The sequence below is a fragment of the Dicentrarchus labrax genome, unplaced genomic scaffold (genome assembly GCF_905237075.1).
Source record: "Dicentrarchus labrax unplaced genomic scaffold, dlabrax2021, whole genome shotgun sequence".
In the NCBI taxonomy this organism is placed as follows: domain Eukaryota; kingdom Metazoa; phylum Chordata; class Actinopteri; family Moronidae; genus Dicentrarchus; species Dicentrarchus labrax.
The window spans coordinates 17,033,826-17,052,508 of NW_026136702.1; the positions used below are offsets into that span (position 1 = coordinate 17,033,826).

The 18,683-nt window shown below is 40.3% G+C and overlaps 1 protein-coding gene across 7 annotated transcripts in view; it reads left to right on the top strand.

Annotated features, from left to right (window-relative positions):
- Positions 1-18,683, top strand: part of ccdc88ab (coiled-coil domain containing 88Ab) — a 69,118-nt gene that overhangs the window by 35,069 nt on the left and 15,366 nt on the right. For all 7 annotated transcript variants that reach the window (XM_051379437.1, XM_051379388.1, XM_051379401.1 and 4 more), the window contains exons 5-23: positions 215-273; positions 1,062-1,145; positions 1,291-1,431; positions 2,455-2,627; positions 6,966-7,047; positions 7,544-7,702; positions 8,401-8,547; positions 8,734-8,878; positions 9,495-9,673; positions 10,868-11,005; positions 12,150-12,333; positions 12,544-12,674; positions 13,178-13,471; positions 14,368-14,550; positions 15,112-15,390; positions 15,749-15,873; positions 16,115-16,253; positions 16,892-17,068; positions 17,202-17,363. In XM_051379437.1, the coding sequence (XP_051235397.1) occupies positions 215-273; positions 1,062-1,145; positions 1,291-1,431; positions 2,455-2,627; positions 6,966-7,047; positions 7,544-7,702; positions 8,401-8,547; positions 8,734-8,878; positions 9,495-9,673; positions 10,868-11,005; positions 12,150-12,333; positions 12,544-12,674; positions 13,178-13,471; positions 14,368-14,550; positions 15,112-15,390; positions 15,749-15,873; positions 16,115-16,253; positions 16,892-17,068; positions 17,202-17,363 (2,981 nt within the window). The remainder of the gene's footprint in view (positions 1-214; positions 274-1,061; positions 1,146-1,290; positions 1,432-2,454; positions 2,628-6,965; positions 7,048-7,543; positions 7,703-8,400; positions 8,548-8,733; positions 8,879-9,494; positions 9,674-10,867; positions 11,006-12,149; positions 12,334-12,543; positions 12,675-13,177; positions 13,472-14,367; positions 14,551-15,111; positions 15,391-15,748; positions 15,874-16,114; positions 16,254-16,891; positions 17,069-17,201; positions 17,364-18,683) is intronic.

Sequence of the window (18,683 nt, forward strand, 5' to 3'; positions counted from 1 at the left end):
AGAACTTATTCATCAACGTCTGTGTGTTTTTACGCCGTTTTAAACCACAAAAGCTGGTTGAACAGAATGTAGGACAAGACAGAAACAAGACAGAACTGGAATCATTGCAAATTGTGTGTTTGGTTTTGACAGTCATTTTGTTTGGTGTCTTATGCAGACATACCATAAGTGTTTTGGCTGCAGTCATAATACTCTGTATCTTTGCTTTTCTTAGAGCAAGGTCTGGAGGAGATGAAAAAACTGTTACTGCTGCTACTAGGCTGTGCTGTCCAGGTAAGAGCACAGTTTAGTCCACATTTACACACCTCACATGTAATTTAAGTTTCAAAGAGCAGGAACAAAGCAAGTTCATAACAGATGGCAATCAAACAAAATAGTTGCTGAAATGTTCGCTACATTTATTGGTCATCTTGTAGCAATTTAATTCTAAAGCCAGAAATCTTATTGTGGAAGGTTCAGCCTCCCTTGATTACAGCCATATTCTCCCTTTGATAAAGTGAATGAACTCTAACTCTATCATACAGCTAATGCTTTGTAATGAATGGCGTAGCAGACCTTTCCTGTCTTGTGACAAAGCCCCATTCAGCTCTTACTCATTGCTTTTCAAACAAGCATTGACCTTTCACCGGCTCTATTGTTTTAGGAAAAAATACACCATAGTTAAATTCATGCGAGCACCTCCGACTTAATATTTCCTCTACTTTATTTTCTCTACTCTAGATTTTATTAGGCAAAGCATTGCCTGTTGCTTGGTAAGAATTAGCACACAGTGAAAGAGAGCTTACATCCACATGTAGGGTACATTTTTGTTGTAATCTCATCTACAGCCAGCATGAGAGGAAAATGATCTTTGTCTGATCCAGATAATAAAGTTTTTGAAGACTAGACTACTTTCCTAAACACAACCACTGCTTCCTGAAAATCTGTACATCAGAGCAGCTCTGCATGGTGTCTGCAGTGTTGGTCTACTAACCTCCAGTTGACCTCCAACCCTTTTAACACTTTAAGTTCTCTAAAGTCTCATGTCTTTTCTTCTACTTTCCTTCCACTTCTGTTCACAGTGTGAGAAGAAGGAAGAGTACATTGAGCGTATCCAGACTCTGGATTTTGACACCAAAGCTGCCATCGCATCCCACATCCAAGAGGTAATTCTCCTGCATAGTAGACAAACTGGAAATGATTCAGATATTTAACCTCCTAGACTTCCTTTGGAACGCATAATTTGGATGCACAACATTTTACATCAGGCGACAAAATCTTGTTGTTGATGATATAATGTTGTGATTTAAGGTGACTCATAATCCGGAGAATGTAGTGGACCTGCAGTGGTTGGAAAGTGGGGAAATGCCCCCTGAGGACCTGGACAGCCTCTCCAGAAACCTGGCTTTCCACCTCAAACAACTGGTGGATGAGAGGGACACACAGCTGGAGGTAAAGAGATATGAGGGGGTGTGTGTGAGTATAGACTTATTGAGCCGTGTTGGAAATTCCATAAATGCAACGTAAGCAAAACGACAATAAACAAGCACAATAAACAGAGCAGAGCACAACTAGGAAAGTGTTTCTCTTCCCTCTTTCTATGGGCTTGTGGGGAGGTTGTGTTTGTGGATGTCTGTTACAGGTCTATGAACAGAATTGTGCCAATGAAAATGACGGGCTACTTCTAGTAAGGTTATGTGGAAACTTTTCCCTTTTTGGCTGTTACCACAAGAGAGCAGCCTCAGGAAGGAAGGGGTGAAACTGTTAACTGTCTCGTGTGTGTGTGTGTGTGTGTGTGTGTGTGTGTGTGTGTGTGTGTGTGTGTGTGTGTGTGTGTGTGTGTGTGTGTGTGTGTGTGTGTGTGTGTGTGTGTGTGTGTGTGTGTGTGTGTGTGTGTGTGTGTGTGTGTGTGTGTGTGTGTGTGTGTGTGTGTGTGTGTGTGTGTGTGTGTGTGTGTGTGTGTGTGTGTGTGTGTGTGTCATTAAATGAGTTTCCAACCCATAGGGTGCAGATGCCCATGACTGATATAGCTGATCTTTTGTGTGTGTGTAATAGCCTCCAGATTATCGCCGTGTAGTCCAGCCGCTCTCAATTAAAATCCCATTTCCTGTCACAGGCACTAGATCAAAATAGGTTGTGTGTGGGACTGTGGATGCACTTTTTGCCTTAATGCCTGTGTTCTAGTTTTTGATGGTGGGGTGGGGGGGCTTTTGGTGAATCCATAAATCTACTTTCCTTTTTGTCTCTAGTTCACCCTAATTCTAATTGTTGCCGTTACAGAAACTAGCAATATAGGTTTTTACTGTATCGATTCCCCTAAATACAGATTCAAAACAGTTGTTGTAGTGCATTAGTTTTTCCCCAGAGTCAAATTTGAGGTTACACACCCCGACTTCTATTTAATTGGCTCTTACACTCATCTACGCAGCTAAAAATCTTACTATCTGCCCTCTCTCTTTTCCTCTCTCCATCCAGACTATAGTGGAGTTAACCCAGGAGAGAGACTGTGTGCAGCTGTCTCCACTGGCTCCTTGTCCCACCCAGTCTCCCGGTGACTCCCCCAGTATGAGGAGGACCGAAAGCAGGCAACACCTTTCTGTGGAGTTGGCTGATGCCAAGGCCAAGATCAGACGCCTTCGACAGGAACTGTGAGTGCCCTGGCTTTATCAGCTAGAAAAACAAGTTCTGAAATTAGACAGTGACTTTTAATCCTGATCTTGTTTTCTACTGTAGTTCTCTTTTTTTTGTTTATCGTACACTCACAAGGCGTCTTAACTTCATCTTAATTTAACTCTTGTCCCATCATATGTACATTTGAATTGTTTGTTGTGGATGTCCTTATATCAAGACTGCATTATTGTCCTTTTTTGTAGTTATTTATTCATTATCTCTTTTATTATATAGTGATCACTGAGTATATGCTCATAGTGGTCTGCCCATGTTATTATTTAGGAGTTTTGGTGACTGTATTCAAGCCTCAAACATGATGCTGAAAGAACAACAGTGACCATGCAAGGAGGATAAGTGATGATACCCGCAGTCCATTTCCTCCCTACATCATGATTACTCACACAAGACCAGGCTGCTGGGATGTTACATTACAACGCACGCACACACACACACACACACACACACACACACACACACACACACACACACACACACACACACACACACACACTCACAAACGTTGGCCTTTTAAAATTCTGCCTATGAATAATAGAGCTTCCTTTTTTAAAGTGCTATAATCCCTTGCCAGACAAAGGCTTAATGGTCAACACAGGCCAGTTAGAAGAAAAAAAGAGCAAGGGGAAGTATTTAAATGTTGCACAAACGTAACATCTAATTTGACAGAGTGGCTGGCGTCATAAGGTCGGTGTTGATCCTGAATGCTGAGAGGTCTTCTTTTATTGTAAAAAGGTTAAGAGGTTTTGATTACTTCATAGTCTGTTCTTCTTTTACAGTGTTTTCAAGATTATGTCCCCACCGAAACTAATCTTAGATTAGATCTCCATCAGGCCAGACAATGCGTAGTTCCTACTTCAAGGGAATCATTTGTGTGCTTGAATGGATGTTATTTCCAGACTATCTGTCTATTCATCACCTTAACAGCATTAAAATGAACGCAACCCCTGTTTTACTAAAATTGGGTAAGAGTTTTGTCAGAACTTCTCAAATTTGTTAAAAAAAACAACATTCAACATGCCCAAACCAAACCAACAAGCTTCCTCATGCAAAGTTGTCCCCCACTGTGTTCTTTAGCAGAGACATAATGTAAGAAGAACTAATTCACAGGAGTCCTAATGATCTGGAAAAAAGGCCATATTTGATTACTGTATCTTTCCACACCTGTATTTTGCATGAGATTTTGTTCTGTCTCCTTTGTCAAATAGACAATGGCATGTGTGAGGGCTGAATGCAAACAAGAATTATAGTTCTTTAACCATTAGCTGTAACTCAGAATGGAGTGCTAGTTGCCCTCTGCTTGAACCACATGAAAAGAGTGAAAAGAATCTCTCCTTGAGTGAGCCTAAACTCTGACATTTATGTATGTACTGTAGACATTTCCCTTATACTTTCCTGACCCACATTATGACGATTTCCTCAGAAGACCTAAATAGGGCTAGAAAAACAAACCCCAAACAGGCCAGTGAGTTATTTTGTTTGGTTGCTATAGTATTCGTTACTTTTTGCTGCGGCGTCTGTGATAGAAAAGTATTGTCATGTGAATGACCAAACAAGGGACAAAAATGGCTTTAAGTCTGTCCATGCAGATGTAGTCTGGTCACATGATTGCAGTTTCTTCTCTAAGGCAGAAGAGGAGTGTGTTTGTTGTGTCTGGGTGCATGCACATGCACAGATATTGTCTCTGCATACAAATGTAGATGTCTGTGTCTCTGTGTGTGGTCTTTTGTGTATGTCTCTCTGTGTGTGTCTCCCTGTGTGTGTCTCTGTGTGTTTGTGTCTGTGTATGTGTCTGAAGGAGACCAGGTCAGAGCTGGGGGGTATGGTTCAGTGTTCCCACAGTGGTCTGTTTGTTAATGTTTCTATTAAAGCTACTGTGTCTTGGCTGCTTTTCCTCCTCCTGTTCTAGCTCAGACACACACTAAGTTTACACACATTTCTACAGCTGCTGTTACTCAATGAGTCTTAACTCAATTACCAGGCTGAATAAATATTTTTGTACTTCCATTACCTGCCTATAAGTCCCTTATTAAACATATTTTCAACAGTTCTATCCCTTTGACAGCATTAAATACAACTTGAATGTCAGTAGACATTAACTCATACATTAGTTATAAATTACAAACTTAATGAGCACATTTTGTTCTAGACTGATGGCAGATTGATAGCATTTTAAAACCAGTCTGCTGTATTGTAATCCTCATTGAACAACCACATGTTCCTGCAGGACTAATGCATTGAATACCTAATTTGTTTATTGTATAATACAATTACAATTACTTGGCAATAAACCCAATTCAGATTCTGATGGAATATTAAAGGTCAGTAAGGTTGATTTTTAATTTGTCATGTTTTTATTTTGTTTCTTTATTGAGGAGTAGAGGTTTAACAGACATCTTTTAAGATCTTTTTCAAATATAGCCGTGCATACAAGTGTTTGCGCCTGTGCTTGCGCAGATGCAGCACGCGTTAAACCATTAACATAAGCAGCAGAGCCAGCTGCATCCATAATATGAGCCTAAAGCTAATCTTCCATGCTAGAGTTGACAGGTGTTTGTGATTTGGAGATGGGGTGTTGAGGGGGGAACGGGGTGGGGCTGCAAAAGGCGCAGGGGGTTAACTGAGGAAACAAAAACATAAATAGGGAAAAGGAACATCCTGCCTGCATATCAACTCCCAACTTGCCAAATAAAGTTAGCTGTTGGAGGAAGGAGGAGATGAAACGGGAGAGCATGAAAAGAAAAGTGCCTTTCCCCTTATTGAGATGCACCCTGAGACTCCAAAGAGCTGTAATCAAATAGGCCATCAGATGTTCAGTGGAGCAGTTTTGTGCACACTCACACAGAACAGCATCTCAGGAATGCAGTCGTTTCCCTTCAAAGCAGTGTGACACATTCTCCCTCTGTGGTTGGAGCCTGAAGGATTTGCACACACGCGCAAACTCACACAAACGGCAAATGTCAGGCTGCCCTATTTCGCTCTCACTTAAACAAATGATGCAGGAGTGTAAGATAGCAGATGACAAGAGCCTACTATTGAGGGTTAAAGATTCAGAAATTAAATTCTGTGTTTTGTACCACTTGGACAACCAGATATAAAACGTTCTTCTTTCCTTCTCTAATCTTATTTGTTGAAGTCGTTGGAAGATGAGGGGTTTGAGCCTCAGGGGAAGATTTGCATATGTTTACCCCCGAAGTAGTCACAGGGTACTATCTTTTCTTCAGTTGTTTTTAACTGTCTTTCCCCTCTCTGTTTGTCCTTGTGTGTTATGCAGAGTGTGATGTCCAGCACAAAACAAGAAAAGGAGAAAGAAAGACATTGTGTCCCCACTACCACAGCTCAAACACACCACACACAATAGGCTATTTTTACTAAAGAAAATGGGTTAGTGGGTTGATTGATGTCTTGAAATCAACATGTGAGTTGCTGTTTTTTCCAATTTGCCAACAAAAGCCTGTTATACCTGGGATGGGGTGTTGTCTTTGCTTTGTGTTAATGCTAACACTAGTTTTTTAAATGAAGAAGCCTAAATGACAGAAACTCATCAAAATTGGAATAAAAATAATTGAAAAAGAAATCGGTCACTCACATTTTGAGAAATATAGACTCTATAACCTCCAAATAGTAAAGTACTACTGCTTTTAAATACGTTTATTTAGTCTTCAGTTCACTCTTAACTACTGCCTCCTTTAAAAGGAAGTTTTTCTTGTCACTGTTGCCAAGTGCTTGCTCATGGTCTCTGTAAATCATTTTATAAGGAGTACAGTCTAGACCTTCTCTTTTTGAAAAGTATCCTGAAATAACTTCTGTTATGATTTGGTGCTATTAAAAATAAATGTAATTACTGCAACTGCCTGGATAACTTCAATAATCACAAACCTAACCTTCCAGTATTTCAGTGTCAGTAGCTTGACATTTTGTAAACTCTTACGGGCTGCTTATGTGAAATGTAACTGTGCAACCATGTCAATAGGTTGGTACCATTAAAGGATTTAGCTGCAAACTCTGAAATGGAAACAGCCCTAAAGGAATGTCCTTGCTAATACTCCGATTTTACACACTCCCATGCACGCACACTTGGGAAAAAAAAAAATTAATAAATAAATTTGACACGTGATTTTCAATGTATGGTTTAATCTTAATCATACGACCAGAGACACAAAAACATATTTGTCTTTCTTTTGATTTTGCTTCACATGAGTCTATATCTTTCTCTATCCTTCAGTCCTTCCGTCCTCTAGGTTACCTTCTCTGACTTTTTCTCCTTGTTTAACTCCCGTCCTTCCTTGTCTCTTTTCCAGAGAGGAGAAGAGTGAGCAGCTTTTGGACACCAGGCAGGAGCTTGAGAACATTGAAGTAGAGCTCAAAAGGCTTCAGCAAGAGGTAACGCCACAAGACACAGCAACCTTCACACACCAACATACACACAACACACAAACACACTTCATCTCCCCTTCACCTGCTGCTCCCTCCTCTTTCTAAGTACTTTGTTTCTGCAGTGTTGCCAGGCTTTAATCAGCTAGCTAGTGACTTAGCTCATTAGAGGCTATTAGAGCTATCTTTAGTCTAGCAACAGCCTCACATGGCTTTTGATTTGAAGTGGGGGATTGGTTGGCTGGATGCTGTGAACAAGGTGGTTGAGTTCAGGGGACGGAGGACAGTGTATGTGTGTGGATGCACGTTTGTGATAGTTGATAGTGTGGAGGGTTTGTCCTGTTCTTTATCTGTTTATGTAACTGACATGATTCAAGCTGTTAGTTAATCATAGGTAAGATCAGAGTCCCTGAAAATAATCTGTAATTTTTGATTCATGATTATCTGTTCACATCTGATTACCTCCATATATTCATGCCCTGTATTTGGCTGTCAATCCCTACAGAGCTACCAGTTGCTGACGGACGCTCGCTCAGCTCGGGCCTACCGTGACGAGCTGGACGCGCTGAGAGAGAAAGCAATCCGTGTCGACAAACTGGAGAGCGAGCTGAGTCGATACAAGGAGAGACTTCACGACATTGAGTTTTACAAAGCCAGAGTCGAGGTACACGACTCCCCCGCACACAGAGCGTTACTTTGAACCAAGAAGTTGTTTTTTGTTAAAGACAACCACGGGTACCTTGAGTGTCATCTAGCTCATAAACAATTCTTCTTAGTATTCATTCAAACTGGCCATGTTATGAACAGCACACAAACAACATAAGTGACAATGTGTGAGATACAAGTAATAGTTTTTGTTTTTACTATAAATATGGATGTATTTAAATACAGGGGGAAGTATTTGTAATTGTTTGTTGACCCTGCATTGTATTTACACCATTTAAATATAAACTGTATATCTAACTGAATACATTATTTTAGATAACAGAAAGTTGTACTGAGTTTGTAGTGATGTATGTAACAGTCGCGCTGTTTGGATGCAGTGTGGACGACGACATGAATTAAAATTGTAGCTTATATATTTTAAGAGACAAGATATTAAAAAAATAAAAAATGTTGCCTTTACCCTTAAGCAAAATGTAAAGAATGAGAGTTAAAACATAAAAACCTGAAAAAAGTGGTAATCCAGCATACACTATTTTTTATATTAATTTGCTATTAATACTGTTACTATTGTGATAATAGTAGACAATAACAGACATTTCCAAAACATTATTTTCTACTAGCTTCAGTGTTTGTTTTGTTGTTTAACTTACTCTCACTCTTATTCTGTACTCCCTGCTTATGTGATGGTTTCTGTAGGAGCTGAAGGAGGACAACCAGATCCTTTTGGAAACCAAGGCCATGTTGGAGGAGCAGCTGGATGCTAGCCGGACCCGGTCTGACAAACTGCACCTCTTGGAGAAAGAGAATCTGCAAGTTAAATCCAAGATTCATGACCTGGAGATGGTGAGATGATGGATTTATGGATCAGTGTTTCAGTGCAGAGATCTGGAATTGATCGTACAGAGTGTTATGAGAGACTGAAACCCAACTTCTCTAGCTCTAATAAAAAATCAGGATCAGTAGTGGTGGTAGTAGTAGTAGTGTTCAGCTGTGCAGGATATGTTCATCTCAACACATCTATCTCTCCAGGAGCGGGACATGGACCGTAAGCGCATGGAAGAGCTGTTGGAGGAGAACCTTGTGCTTGAGATGGCCCAGAAACAGAGCATGGACGAGTCCCTGCACCTGGGCTGGGAACTGGAGCAACTATCTAAGACACCAGAACTGACAGAAGGTAAGAAAACCAGAGAACAATAGCATGTTTCTGTATGTTGACTGGCAGCTAGAATAAGTTGAAAAAATATAACAGAAAGAGGAGTGTTAAGGAAAGCAAGGTGTTGAGTTGAAATATCAAGCAGCTTACAGTTACCTGAGTTGACTAGGCTTCAGACCAACAGCCAACAGAACATGTTTTGGTCATTGGCTCTTAATTGCCCCTGGTCTCATCCCCATGACTCTTCTGCATTTGCCAGCCTCCACTGGGCTTTCTTTCCACTTGATTAAGACCTGTAATTAATATTCAGTGGCTCTTGGAGGATAATCTGTGCGTTTGGATTATAAAAGCTGTTAAGAGGTTTAACTAGCCAGGGATCTGGATAAAGACTTTGTGCTTGGGTGTTTGTTCAAAATGGCACTTTAAAAGCTTTAAGACCTGGCAAAGTTGGATCCTAGGGCTTTCTATGCATTTATTCTGTGGTGGACAATTTTTAAAATGGTTATTTGTGTGTCTTTTATTTTCTCTGTGGTTTTGATGTGGAACATCAAAAATGTAAACATATTTTTGAGTTATTTGTTAATATTTGTTAAAGCATTGAGTTAAAATCTAAATTTTCTTGCTGTCATTGACTCAGCCCCTCAGAAGTCTTTGGGAGAAGAAGTAAATGAGCTGACCTCGAGCCGCCTGTTGAAGCTGGAGAAAGACAACCAGACCCTGCTGAAGACTGTGGAGGAACTTAGAGGAGCAGCTGGTCAGGACACTGTGGCAAAACTGGCCAAAGCCAGTCAGGAAAACCAGAGACTGAACCAGAAAGTAAGCAATGGACTATGTATTGAAGTTTTTTATATTGTGTTTGTGTAAGCGTTATGTTGACTGTTATTTCCTGTTTTTTCTTCTAGGGAAACATACGTGTGACGTATATTTAATAACTTGATGGCAAAATTACACACAGATATACTCTTCCAACACCTCCTCATTTAATTAGTCATAGTACTAAATTGTATAGGTTGTGCATCACAAGAAAGTTTTGCGAATCAGCTACCTGAATAATAGGATAATAAAGAAAGCCAATGGATATGTTGGACATACTTGTTTGTAGTACATGTCGTACCCAAAAAAGTGTTTCATTTCTGTGACTGCTGGATCAGTATTCATGTATACTATAGTACCGACCATGCTTTATCTTTAAACACTTTGCAGCCTCGGTTAGATTTGCAATTTAGTTTTCTGCCCCTCATCAGGGTCACCACCAAGATTAGCATACTGGACCAGCATTCCTCCATACTATATCACCCTAAAACTTGGCTTTAAGTCTTTTCACACAGTGACGGTGGTAAATAAATAAGAGAAAGAAGGAGAAGAGTATAGAGAGGGGTGGATAGAAGGATGAAAGCAAGGCTGTAAATCCAGGCAGTCCTGCATTGCCTTTTCTTTCCTTGTCTTTGACCCTCGAACGCCCCTCGCTAAGAGAAGTCTCTCAGCTTTTTTCAAAAACATAAGCCTTTCTCTCCGCCGTCTGAATAAGAAGCATGAAATAGTGTTTTTCTCTCACAAAGAGAAAATCCGGAGTGAGAAATTTATTTCTAAGTGACTTTACGTCTAGAGCCAAAACACATTAAAATGTGAATGCAACTGCTGGTAGACTTGAACAATAGAAATAGTCCCATTTAATGTGCGTGTGTGTGCGTGTAAATGAACTTGTGTGTAGAGTTTTGACAGAATGAGGTGATGCATTATGTGCTTTCATCATGGATTAATAATTGCACTTACTTCTTTGTGAATCACAGGCTAGCTCTCGTACTTTGGCCACAATAATAATGGCACCACAATACAGGTGGTACTGCAACATAGGATGTAATGAAATCATGATGTCTGTAACTGAAGGGGAAAACAAGGCTGAAATGGCATCAGTTTTCATTTTTATGAACACCAAACAAAACATTAAAACTCAATCAAGATATTATTGATTATAAATGCATTATTTTAAGATGTCATTATTGTTTACAGTTGGAGCAGTTGGAGAGTGAACTGGCAGCAGACAGAGAGTCACTCCGCAGCGCTGAGTCACTCAGTACTGACTTGATGAAAGAGAAGGCTTTACTGGAGAAGACTCTGGAAACACTCAGAGAAAACTCTGAGAGACAGGTAAACACACACACACACACACACACACACACACACACACACACACACACACACACACACACACACACAGACACCACACAGATTTCATTTGAAGTTTATCCCAAAACCTGATGGTCACCATGTTAAATTAGTGGCACTTATTCTTAATTTCTACCATCAGTAGAAAATGTGGACCATTTAGGTTTTTTTTTTTTAAATCCTCTGAGTGATTATGCTTGTGTGCTATTTTTCAAGAATGCCACATTTTTGCTGAATAACTATTGACTTATTAGACCCCTTGCATTCAAGATTGCAGACCAAGTTAGCACAGTTAACCTAATATAAAATGACTAATAGCATTAATCTGCTTTAAAATACAGTTAACGTTGCAGTTTGTAAACTGGTCAAGCATATGGTCAGATACACCAACACAGTCAGACAAACAGGGCTTTGAGACAGGGCTTACAAAACCATCATTGATTCTCGTTCCAGGAAACTCCGAGAAAAGAACATGACTAAGCTGTGTAATTTACTCAAGTCTATACAGAGTTTTCTTGAGAGAAATCTTTGTGAAATTGATTTTTATTTGGCTCAAAAAACTATTTAAGTGGTACCACCACTATGTTTTATTGACTACACAGATTCCTGGCACTCTGTGGCCCAGATACAGTCACTCTATGTGTGTCTGCAGGGACTTTAAAGCTGTTAGACCCAAATCTGACACCTTCGATTAGTTTATCCATCTGATTTGTAAAATCTGGCCTTGATGAGCTAGAAAGGCAGTGAAGACACAACAAGCTGTACTAACAGCTTACTGTGGGCAATTCTGTCCAGTTGGTTATTAACATAATGAGATGTAACTAATGCAGTGCTTTTCCAAAACATATTATATTCAAATGAACTGTAGTTTTGTATAACCCTTATAAGATGTTGTTGTGTTTCTGCATTTCAATTCTGCTCCTTTTTTCCCCTCTATAATTAACCTAAATGGAAGTTGGAAGCAAAACATTGGTGCTTACTATTCATTTCTTTAATCTCATCAGCTCATACAAGTAGTCTCATGCTATAAACCTGAGTGAATTTCTTATATTAAACATGACCCTATGAGTGAATTTCTTATATTAAACATGACCCTAAGCCATCACTGAAACTGTCTGTTCTCCAGATGAAGGGTCTGGAGCAGGAGAACAAGCACCTGGGCCAGACGGTGTCGTCTCTGCGTCAACGCTGCCAGGTTGGTGCTGAGGCCCGGGTCAAGGATGTGGAGAAAGAGAATCGCATTTTGCACGAATCAATCTGCGAGACAACCGCCAAACTCAATAAGATGGAGTTTGAAAGGAAACAACTACGTAAGTGTTGTTTTCTAATCATTTTTGTGGTTTACTTCAATAAGTGTGGATGTGTTTTTTTTATATATATTTTTTTAAAGGTAACTTTAGTATCTGGCTTCCTTTTCTCTACATCAGATTTCTTGTTTTTTAATTTTGAATTCACAGGTTTGGGTTGTTTGGAAGAGTTAATGTTAGTATCTTTTTTTTTTTTTTTTTTTTTTAATACAGGCAAAGAGCTTGAAGTAATGAAGGAGAGAGGAGAGAGAGCAGAGGAGTTGGAGATTCAGATCCAGAAGCTGCAAAGAGACAACGAGAGCCTGCAGAAGAAAGTTGCCAGTCTTGGGATCACCTGTGAAAAGGTACGGTGCATTTAGTTACCCATATGGTCCAACTTAAATACCCTTTGTTTTATCAGATTAGATGCGCAATATTATTTATTCTACAAATCATTTATATAAATTTAGCAGTAATAGTTTCTATTCTATCTTTAAAATGAGAAATGTATGTTTACATTTGACTCTGCTGCAACTTAGTTAACAACTATTAAGAGTTTATCTTGGCTTCCCAGAACATTGTCACAAGTATGTCGTTATCCCTGTTATCCCTATGCCTCAGGGATAAAGATCTTCAACTATCTATAGTTAAGACCTTACGCATTTGGGTTTTCAATCTTTTCACTATTTGCACTAATTCACTATTTGATTTACTCTTGGAACATTTGACTTCATATGAAACATTAAAGCATTGTCTAATATTACATTTGAAGCTGTGCCAGCAGCATAGAATAAGGCTGCCATATCACAACACAGCATCAGACAGTTTATTTACTGCTCATCTTTATCAGTCACTTCTGTGTGTGTAGGTGTCTTCTTTAGAGAAGGAGAACACTGAGCTGGAGGCAGAAGGCCGTCGTCTGAAGAAGAAGCTGGATGCTCTGAAGAACATGGCCTTCCAGCTGGAGGCTCTGGAAAAGGAGAACTCCCAGCTGGAGCAGGAGAACCTGCAGCTTCGGCGCTCGGCCGAGAGCCTCCGGTCAGCAGGGGCTAAGGCCGCTCAGCTGGAAGCAGAGAACAGGGAGCTGGAGAGTGAGAGGAGTCAGATGAAGCGCAGCCTGGAACTGCTCAAAGCCTCGTCCAAGAAGACGGAGAGATTGGAGGTAAGACTTCAAGTCTGTCGGTCATATTGTAGGTACCTCTGTGACTGAAGAGCAGTGAGTTGTAGCTAAAATCATCCATGTGACTACACAAGCTCGTACAGACCAGTTGTAGACTTATATCTTATGTCCACTACATGGTACGCCTTGGTTCGACTCTACCTTTACTTAGTTTTCCACTGTAGATAGTACTTTGGATGGTACCTCTTCAACACTGGCGGAGTTTAGCATCAAACCGAAACAACACACAGGAGTTTACTTTGGCCTCGACTTGCTGCTGCCTTCATTCCCCGACAAACTGTAACCTAAACTGTACATTTACTGACAGATTGACAACTTCAACTCTCTCTCTCTCTCTCTCTCTCTCTCTCTCTCTCTCTCTCTCTCTCTCTCTCTCTCTCTCTCTCTCATGCCCATCCACCCACTATGTACGTACACAAAAAGGAGCAGCCACTCTTATGAAAGAATATATGAGGGGATGGTGTTCTTGATACGTCTGCATTTCATCAATTGACAATAAAAAAAAATTAAGGTTGCTATTGATAGAAGCTGGAAATGCAGGACTTGTGCAGGAGGTCTCGTGTTACACGACCAATCAGTGGTCTGCATTGTTTTCACGTCACCTTTTAGTATCAGCTCAGCTCGTTTGGAACATTGATGGAGGTGGTACCAATAAAGTTCAGATACCAGGTACTATCCATAATGGAAAACCAAAAAAAAAGTGACAATGTGCTGGAAAAGCAGCCTTAAAGGCACCTTACATGTACCATAAATGTATTATCACCAATTAATATTTTTGCAGGTAAGTTACAGGGGATCTGGCATATAATAGCATCAGGGAGCGGCACAACTAGTTCATGAATGCTTTTAATATCCTAATCTGGCTTTTTCTCTCCCAGATGAGTTACCAGGGCCTAGATACAGAGAACCAGCGCCTGCAGAAGGCCTTAGAGAACAGCAGCAAGAAGATCCAGCAGTTGGAGGCAGAGGTGCAAGAGGTGGAGACGGAGAATCAAACTCTACAACGCAACCTGGAGGAGCTCAAGATCTCCAGTAAACGCCTGGAGCAGCTGGAGCAGGAGGTAGGCAAAAAAAAAAAAAACTCAAAACGTATACATTAAATCAGCAGCAATAATCACATGTGCTGACATGTGGGACAGGGCTGCGTTAAGAAATTAGACACATTTTGGACTGCACTAGGTCTGGAGCATAAGAGGTACAACATCAATGGGATAGCTGTAGGTGGTTTACTGACACAGCCTCTGTTACTTATTTTGGGATGGTCTGATTCTGCTTGGCAGAATGGGGTCATTCAGATTGGCCCAAAAACTGTAGTTGAGGCAGAGAGTAATGCAGAAAGTAGTTTATGACACAGCAGATCTTGTTTGTTTATTAAAATAAGTCAAAATGTGTTATTTGGCACTCAAGCAGCACTGCCATTTTTTTGGTTCATTCTGATAAAATCACAGCATGTTTTCCAGCAGAGTTGGATTATCCCAGATTAGTTTTCAAAATTGATTATTGACCCTTTGAGTTAATCTATGTCCTCTTTTAGGCAAACATGTATTTACAAGGCATTTAGACTAAAAGTAATCCCATCAAATGACGTTTTATCTCTCCATTACCTCCCATCATCCACCCAGAACAAGACTCTGGAGCAGGAAAGCTCCCAGCTAGAAAAAGACAAGAAGCTTCTGGAGAAGGAGAACAAGCGGCTGAGGCAACAGGCCGAAATCCGTGACTCCAAGCTGGATGACAACAACCAGCGGATCTCCACCTTAGAGAAAGAGAATCGAACCATGGGCAAGGAGATGATCTTCTTCAGGGACTCCTGCACAAGGGTCAAAGACCTGGAGAGAGAGAACAAGGAGCTGGTCAAACAGTCGACCATTGATAAGAAGACCCTCATCACACTCAGAGAGGTAAGACTGGCCCTCACGATGTTAGTCTGCAAAGATTATTGTTCCCTAAACTGAGACTAATTTATTTTTTATGATCATTTGTTGATACTGGAAGTGTCAAACAATATAACTAAATGTACATGCTTGCTTTGTTGACGTGTTTTGGTGGGAAGTTATTGAAAACACAGAAACAAAGATGATTATTGGTGGGAATTGATTCTTATTATTAATTCTGATATTGACTTCCTTTCTGTGATACTGACTCTTTTCTATTTAAATCATGCATCTTCATTATTAGTTATTATGAATAAATGGAAGGCGAGTTACTCAGTGTGTGTGTGTGCGTGTGTGTGTGCGTGTATGTGTGGTGTGTGTTTAGGAGCTTGTGAGTGAGAAGCTGCGGACTCAGCAGATGAATAATGATCTGGAGAAATTGACCCATGAGCTGGAGAAGATTGGACTGAATAAGGAAAGGCTGCTGCACGATGAGAGCTCTGACGACAGGTAAATTAATCATAAACAATATTCACTGTTCTGTGAAGGTTCCAGGTTACAACTTGTCAACTAACATATTGGGATCAGAATAATTTAAACTGATCAGTACAGTTGGGATTCTAAATAAATCAACCATTTTAGATCAAGTGTTGAAGTTTAGAAATAATCAAGTTTATTGCAGAATCGTCCTGTAGGAGGTTTTCTGAGCCCAATGAACACACAAAGAGCTTAACTGAGTATTTATTTTCAGGTTTAGACTCCTGGAAACCAAACTGGAGTCGACACTGAAATCATCTTTGGAGATTAAAGAGGAGAAGATCGCCGCCCTGGAGGCCAGACTGCAAGAGTCCTCAAACCTCAACCAGCAACTTCGCCAGGAGCTCAAAACGGTTAGTAACACACACACACACAGATCATACTTTTAAACAAAGAAATACATGCACACACATATATTGTTTTGGATCTGTTGCATGCAGATGCTTTGCTCAGCCACAAAACAGAAGACCCAGTAATGAAAGCACATTCCACAAACAATCACCTCCCACAAAGCCAAAACACCAACTTCCACTTGAGAACATTATGTCCCAAAATCCTCCCTTGCACTCTAAAACACTAGAAACACTGAAAACAGGGCTTCTCAAAGCTGATACATTATTAATTTATCCACTATTCCACTTCTATCGCCAGTTTATCTATTCATGAGGCGGCAGGAGTCTGTGAATGAGGTGGAGTGGAGGATGTCTGCCTTCATTTAGGGAGGCATTTGTGTTTTGAACTTGCTGACACAAATCAGATCAAAAGCTAAAGGTTGAGGGATCTGTGGATGGACTCTAATGGATGCTGTCTGTTGTTGCTTTACCATTACTTATATTGTATTCTAGCACTTTCATTTAGTGATTTTACAGTTAAGCCTGAAGCAGTATTTCATTTTCAGCCGTCTCGGATGTTGGAGGAATTTATTTTATTCGACATAAAGAGCACTAGAAAACATCTCAAGTTATGTATTGACTCCCGTGTCTCTGTCCAGGTAAAGAAAAACTACGAGGCACTGCGTCAGAGGGAGGAGGAGGAGAGGATGGTGCAGAGCTCGCCCCCTAGAGGAGGGGAGGACCCTCAAGCTGTCAACAAATGGGAGAAGGAGAGTCATGAAACCACCAGGGAACTACTGAAAGTTAAAGACAGACTCATTGAGGTGGAGAGGAATGTAAGTTAGCACAATATTAAGATGGCTTATATGGCTTTTCCAGTATGAATGGTGAACACACACATTTGGTTATTCACTCTCTTTGAATATATATTCTCATATGTCTTTTATATTATGTGTGTGTCTTTCCCAGAATGCCACGCTGCAGGCTGAGAAGGCGGCCCTGAGGAGCCAGCTCAAACAACTGGAAACTCAAAGCTGCAACCTGCAGGCTCAGATAGTGGCCGTGCAGAGGCAGACTGCTTCTTTACAGGAGAACAATACAACACTACAGACGCAGAACGCCAAGCTCCAGGTAATCCCCTACACATCCTACACAACAGTATCTAGTAGGCAACAAATGACTGCTTTATTACAGAGGTATGCATTACAGCTAACAAAGCTACCACAGTTTAGTCAAATCTAACAATCTAATCTAACACACTCAGGCAGATGGACTACTATATATGGTAGACACAACAAACTGTTGATGCAACAACAACAAAGTGTGTGAAACAGTTTTTACATCAAGATATCACCCACTCACTTGACTTATTTCCATTCAAAGGCTTTTCAAAGTGCATGTAATATGACAATTCAATTAGTATCTGTTCTGGAGCTTTCAATCATCATCAACCTTCAGAGGATGGAAATGTAATTTATTGTTTTAACTCTACTTAAAGATAAAATAATTATTAGGCTAATGTCATTTTTTGTTTTGCCAGTTGTGTCTCATATGCCTACAATATTAACAGCATGTGAAACTCATTAGACACCCAATTCAGATAAGAAAAAAACTACCCAAAAAATAAACCCACATCTTTTCCCAAGATGCATGCTCTACGGAAATATATCTCTGCATATGATATAATGATGAGGACACAATAAGTATAATTTGGATATGATCATACCAATATCATTATAGTGCCTAATAGAATGGGATAGTAGAAAACCTAAAATACTTCCTTAAATACCGTATGAAACTATGTAATACAAAGTAACATAAACAATTTTACAGGTTAAACACAAAATGCAATCCAGCCTTCCCTCGACATTGCTGTTTGTACAGTTGCCTGCTTAGCTGTCTGGATTTAGATTTGTACTCCCTGTTTGGCACGAATTCAAACCCTGCTTATGGGCGACAGGATTTACACTGACCATACAGCAGCTTCAGTTGTGTGTGCGTGTGTGTGTACTGGAGGTAAAAAGCTGTTTCTGTTTAAGGGTACAGAAAGTGTGTCAGCACCTGGTGTGTGTGTGTGTGTGTGTGTGTGTGTGTGTGTGTGTGTGTGTGTGTGTGTGTGTGTGTGTGTGTGTGTGTGTGTGTGTGTGTGTGTGTGTGTGTGTGTGTGTGTGTGTGTGTGTGTGTGTGTGTGTGTGTGTGTGTGTGTGTGTGTGTGTGTGTGTGTGTGTGTGTGTGTGTGTGTGTACACGTGTGCACACTAGTCATGATTGAAGAGGGATTTGAGACTAGGAAACCACTGTGGCCACAAAGGAAACATGAAAAGAAACAGTTTTCCTGCTGCTGCTTTGTAGATCGAACTTAGACCAAACGAGAACAAACTGAACAGAGACACAGTGCCCCCTGTAGACAATAACAGCAACAACCTTTACTTTACCTTTATATCCTCTGAGG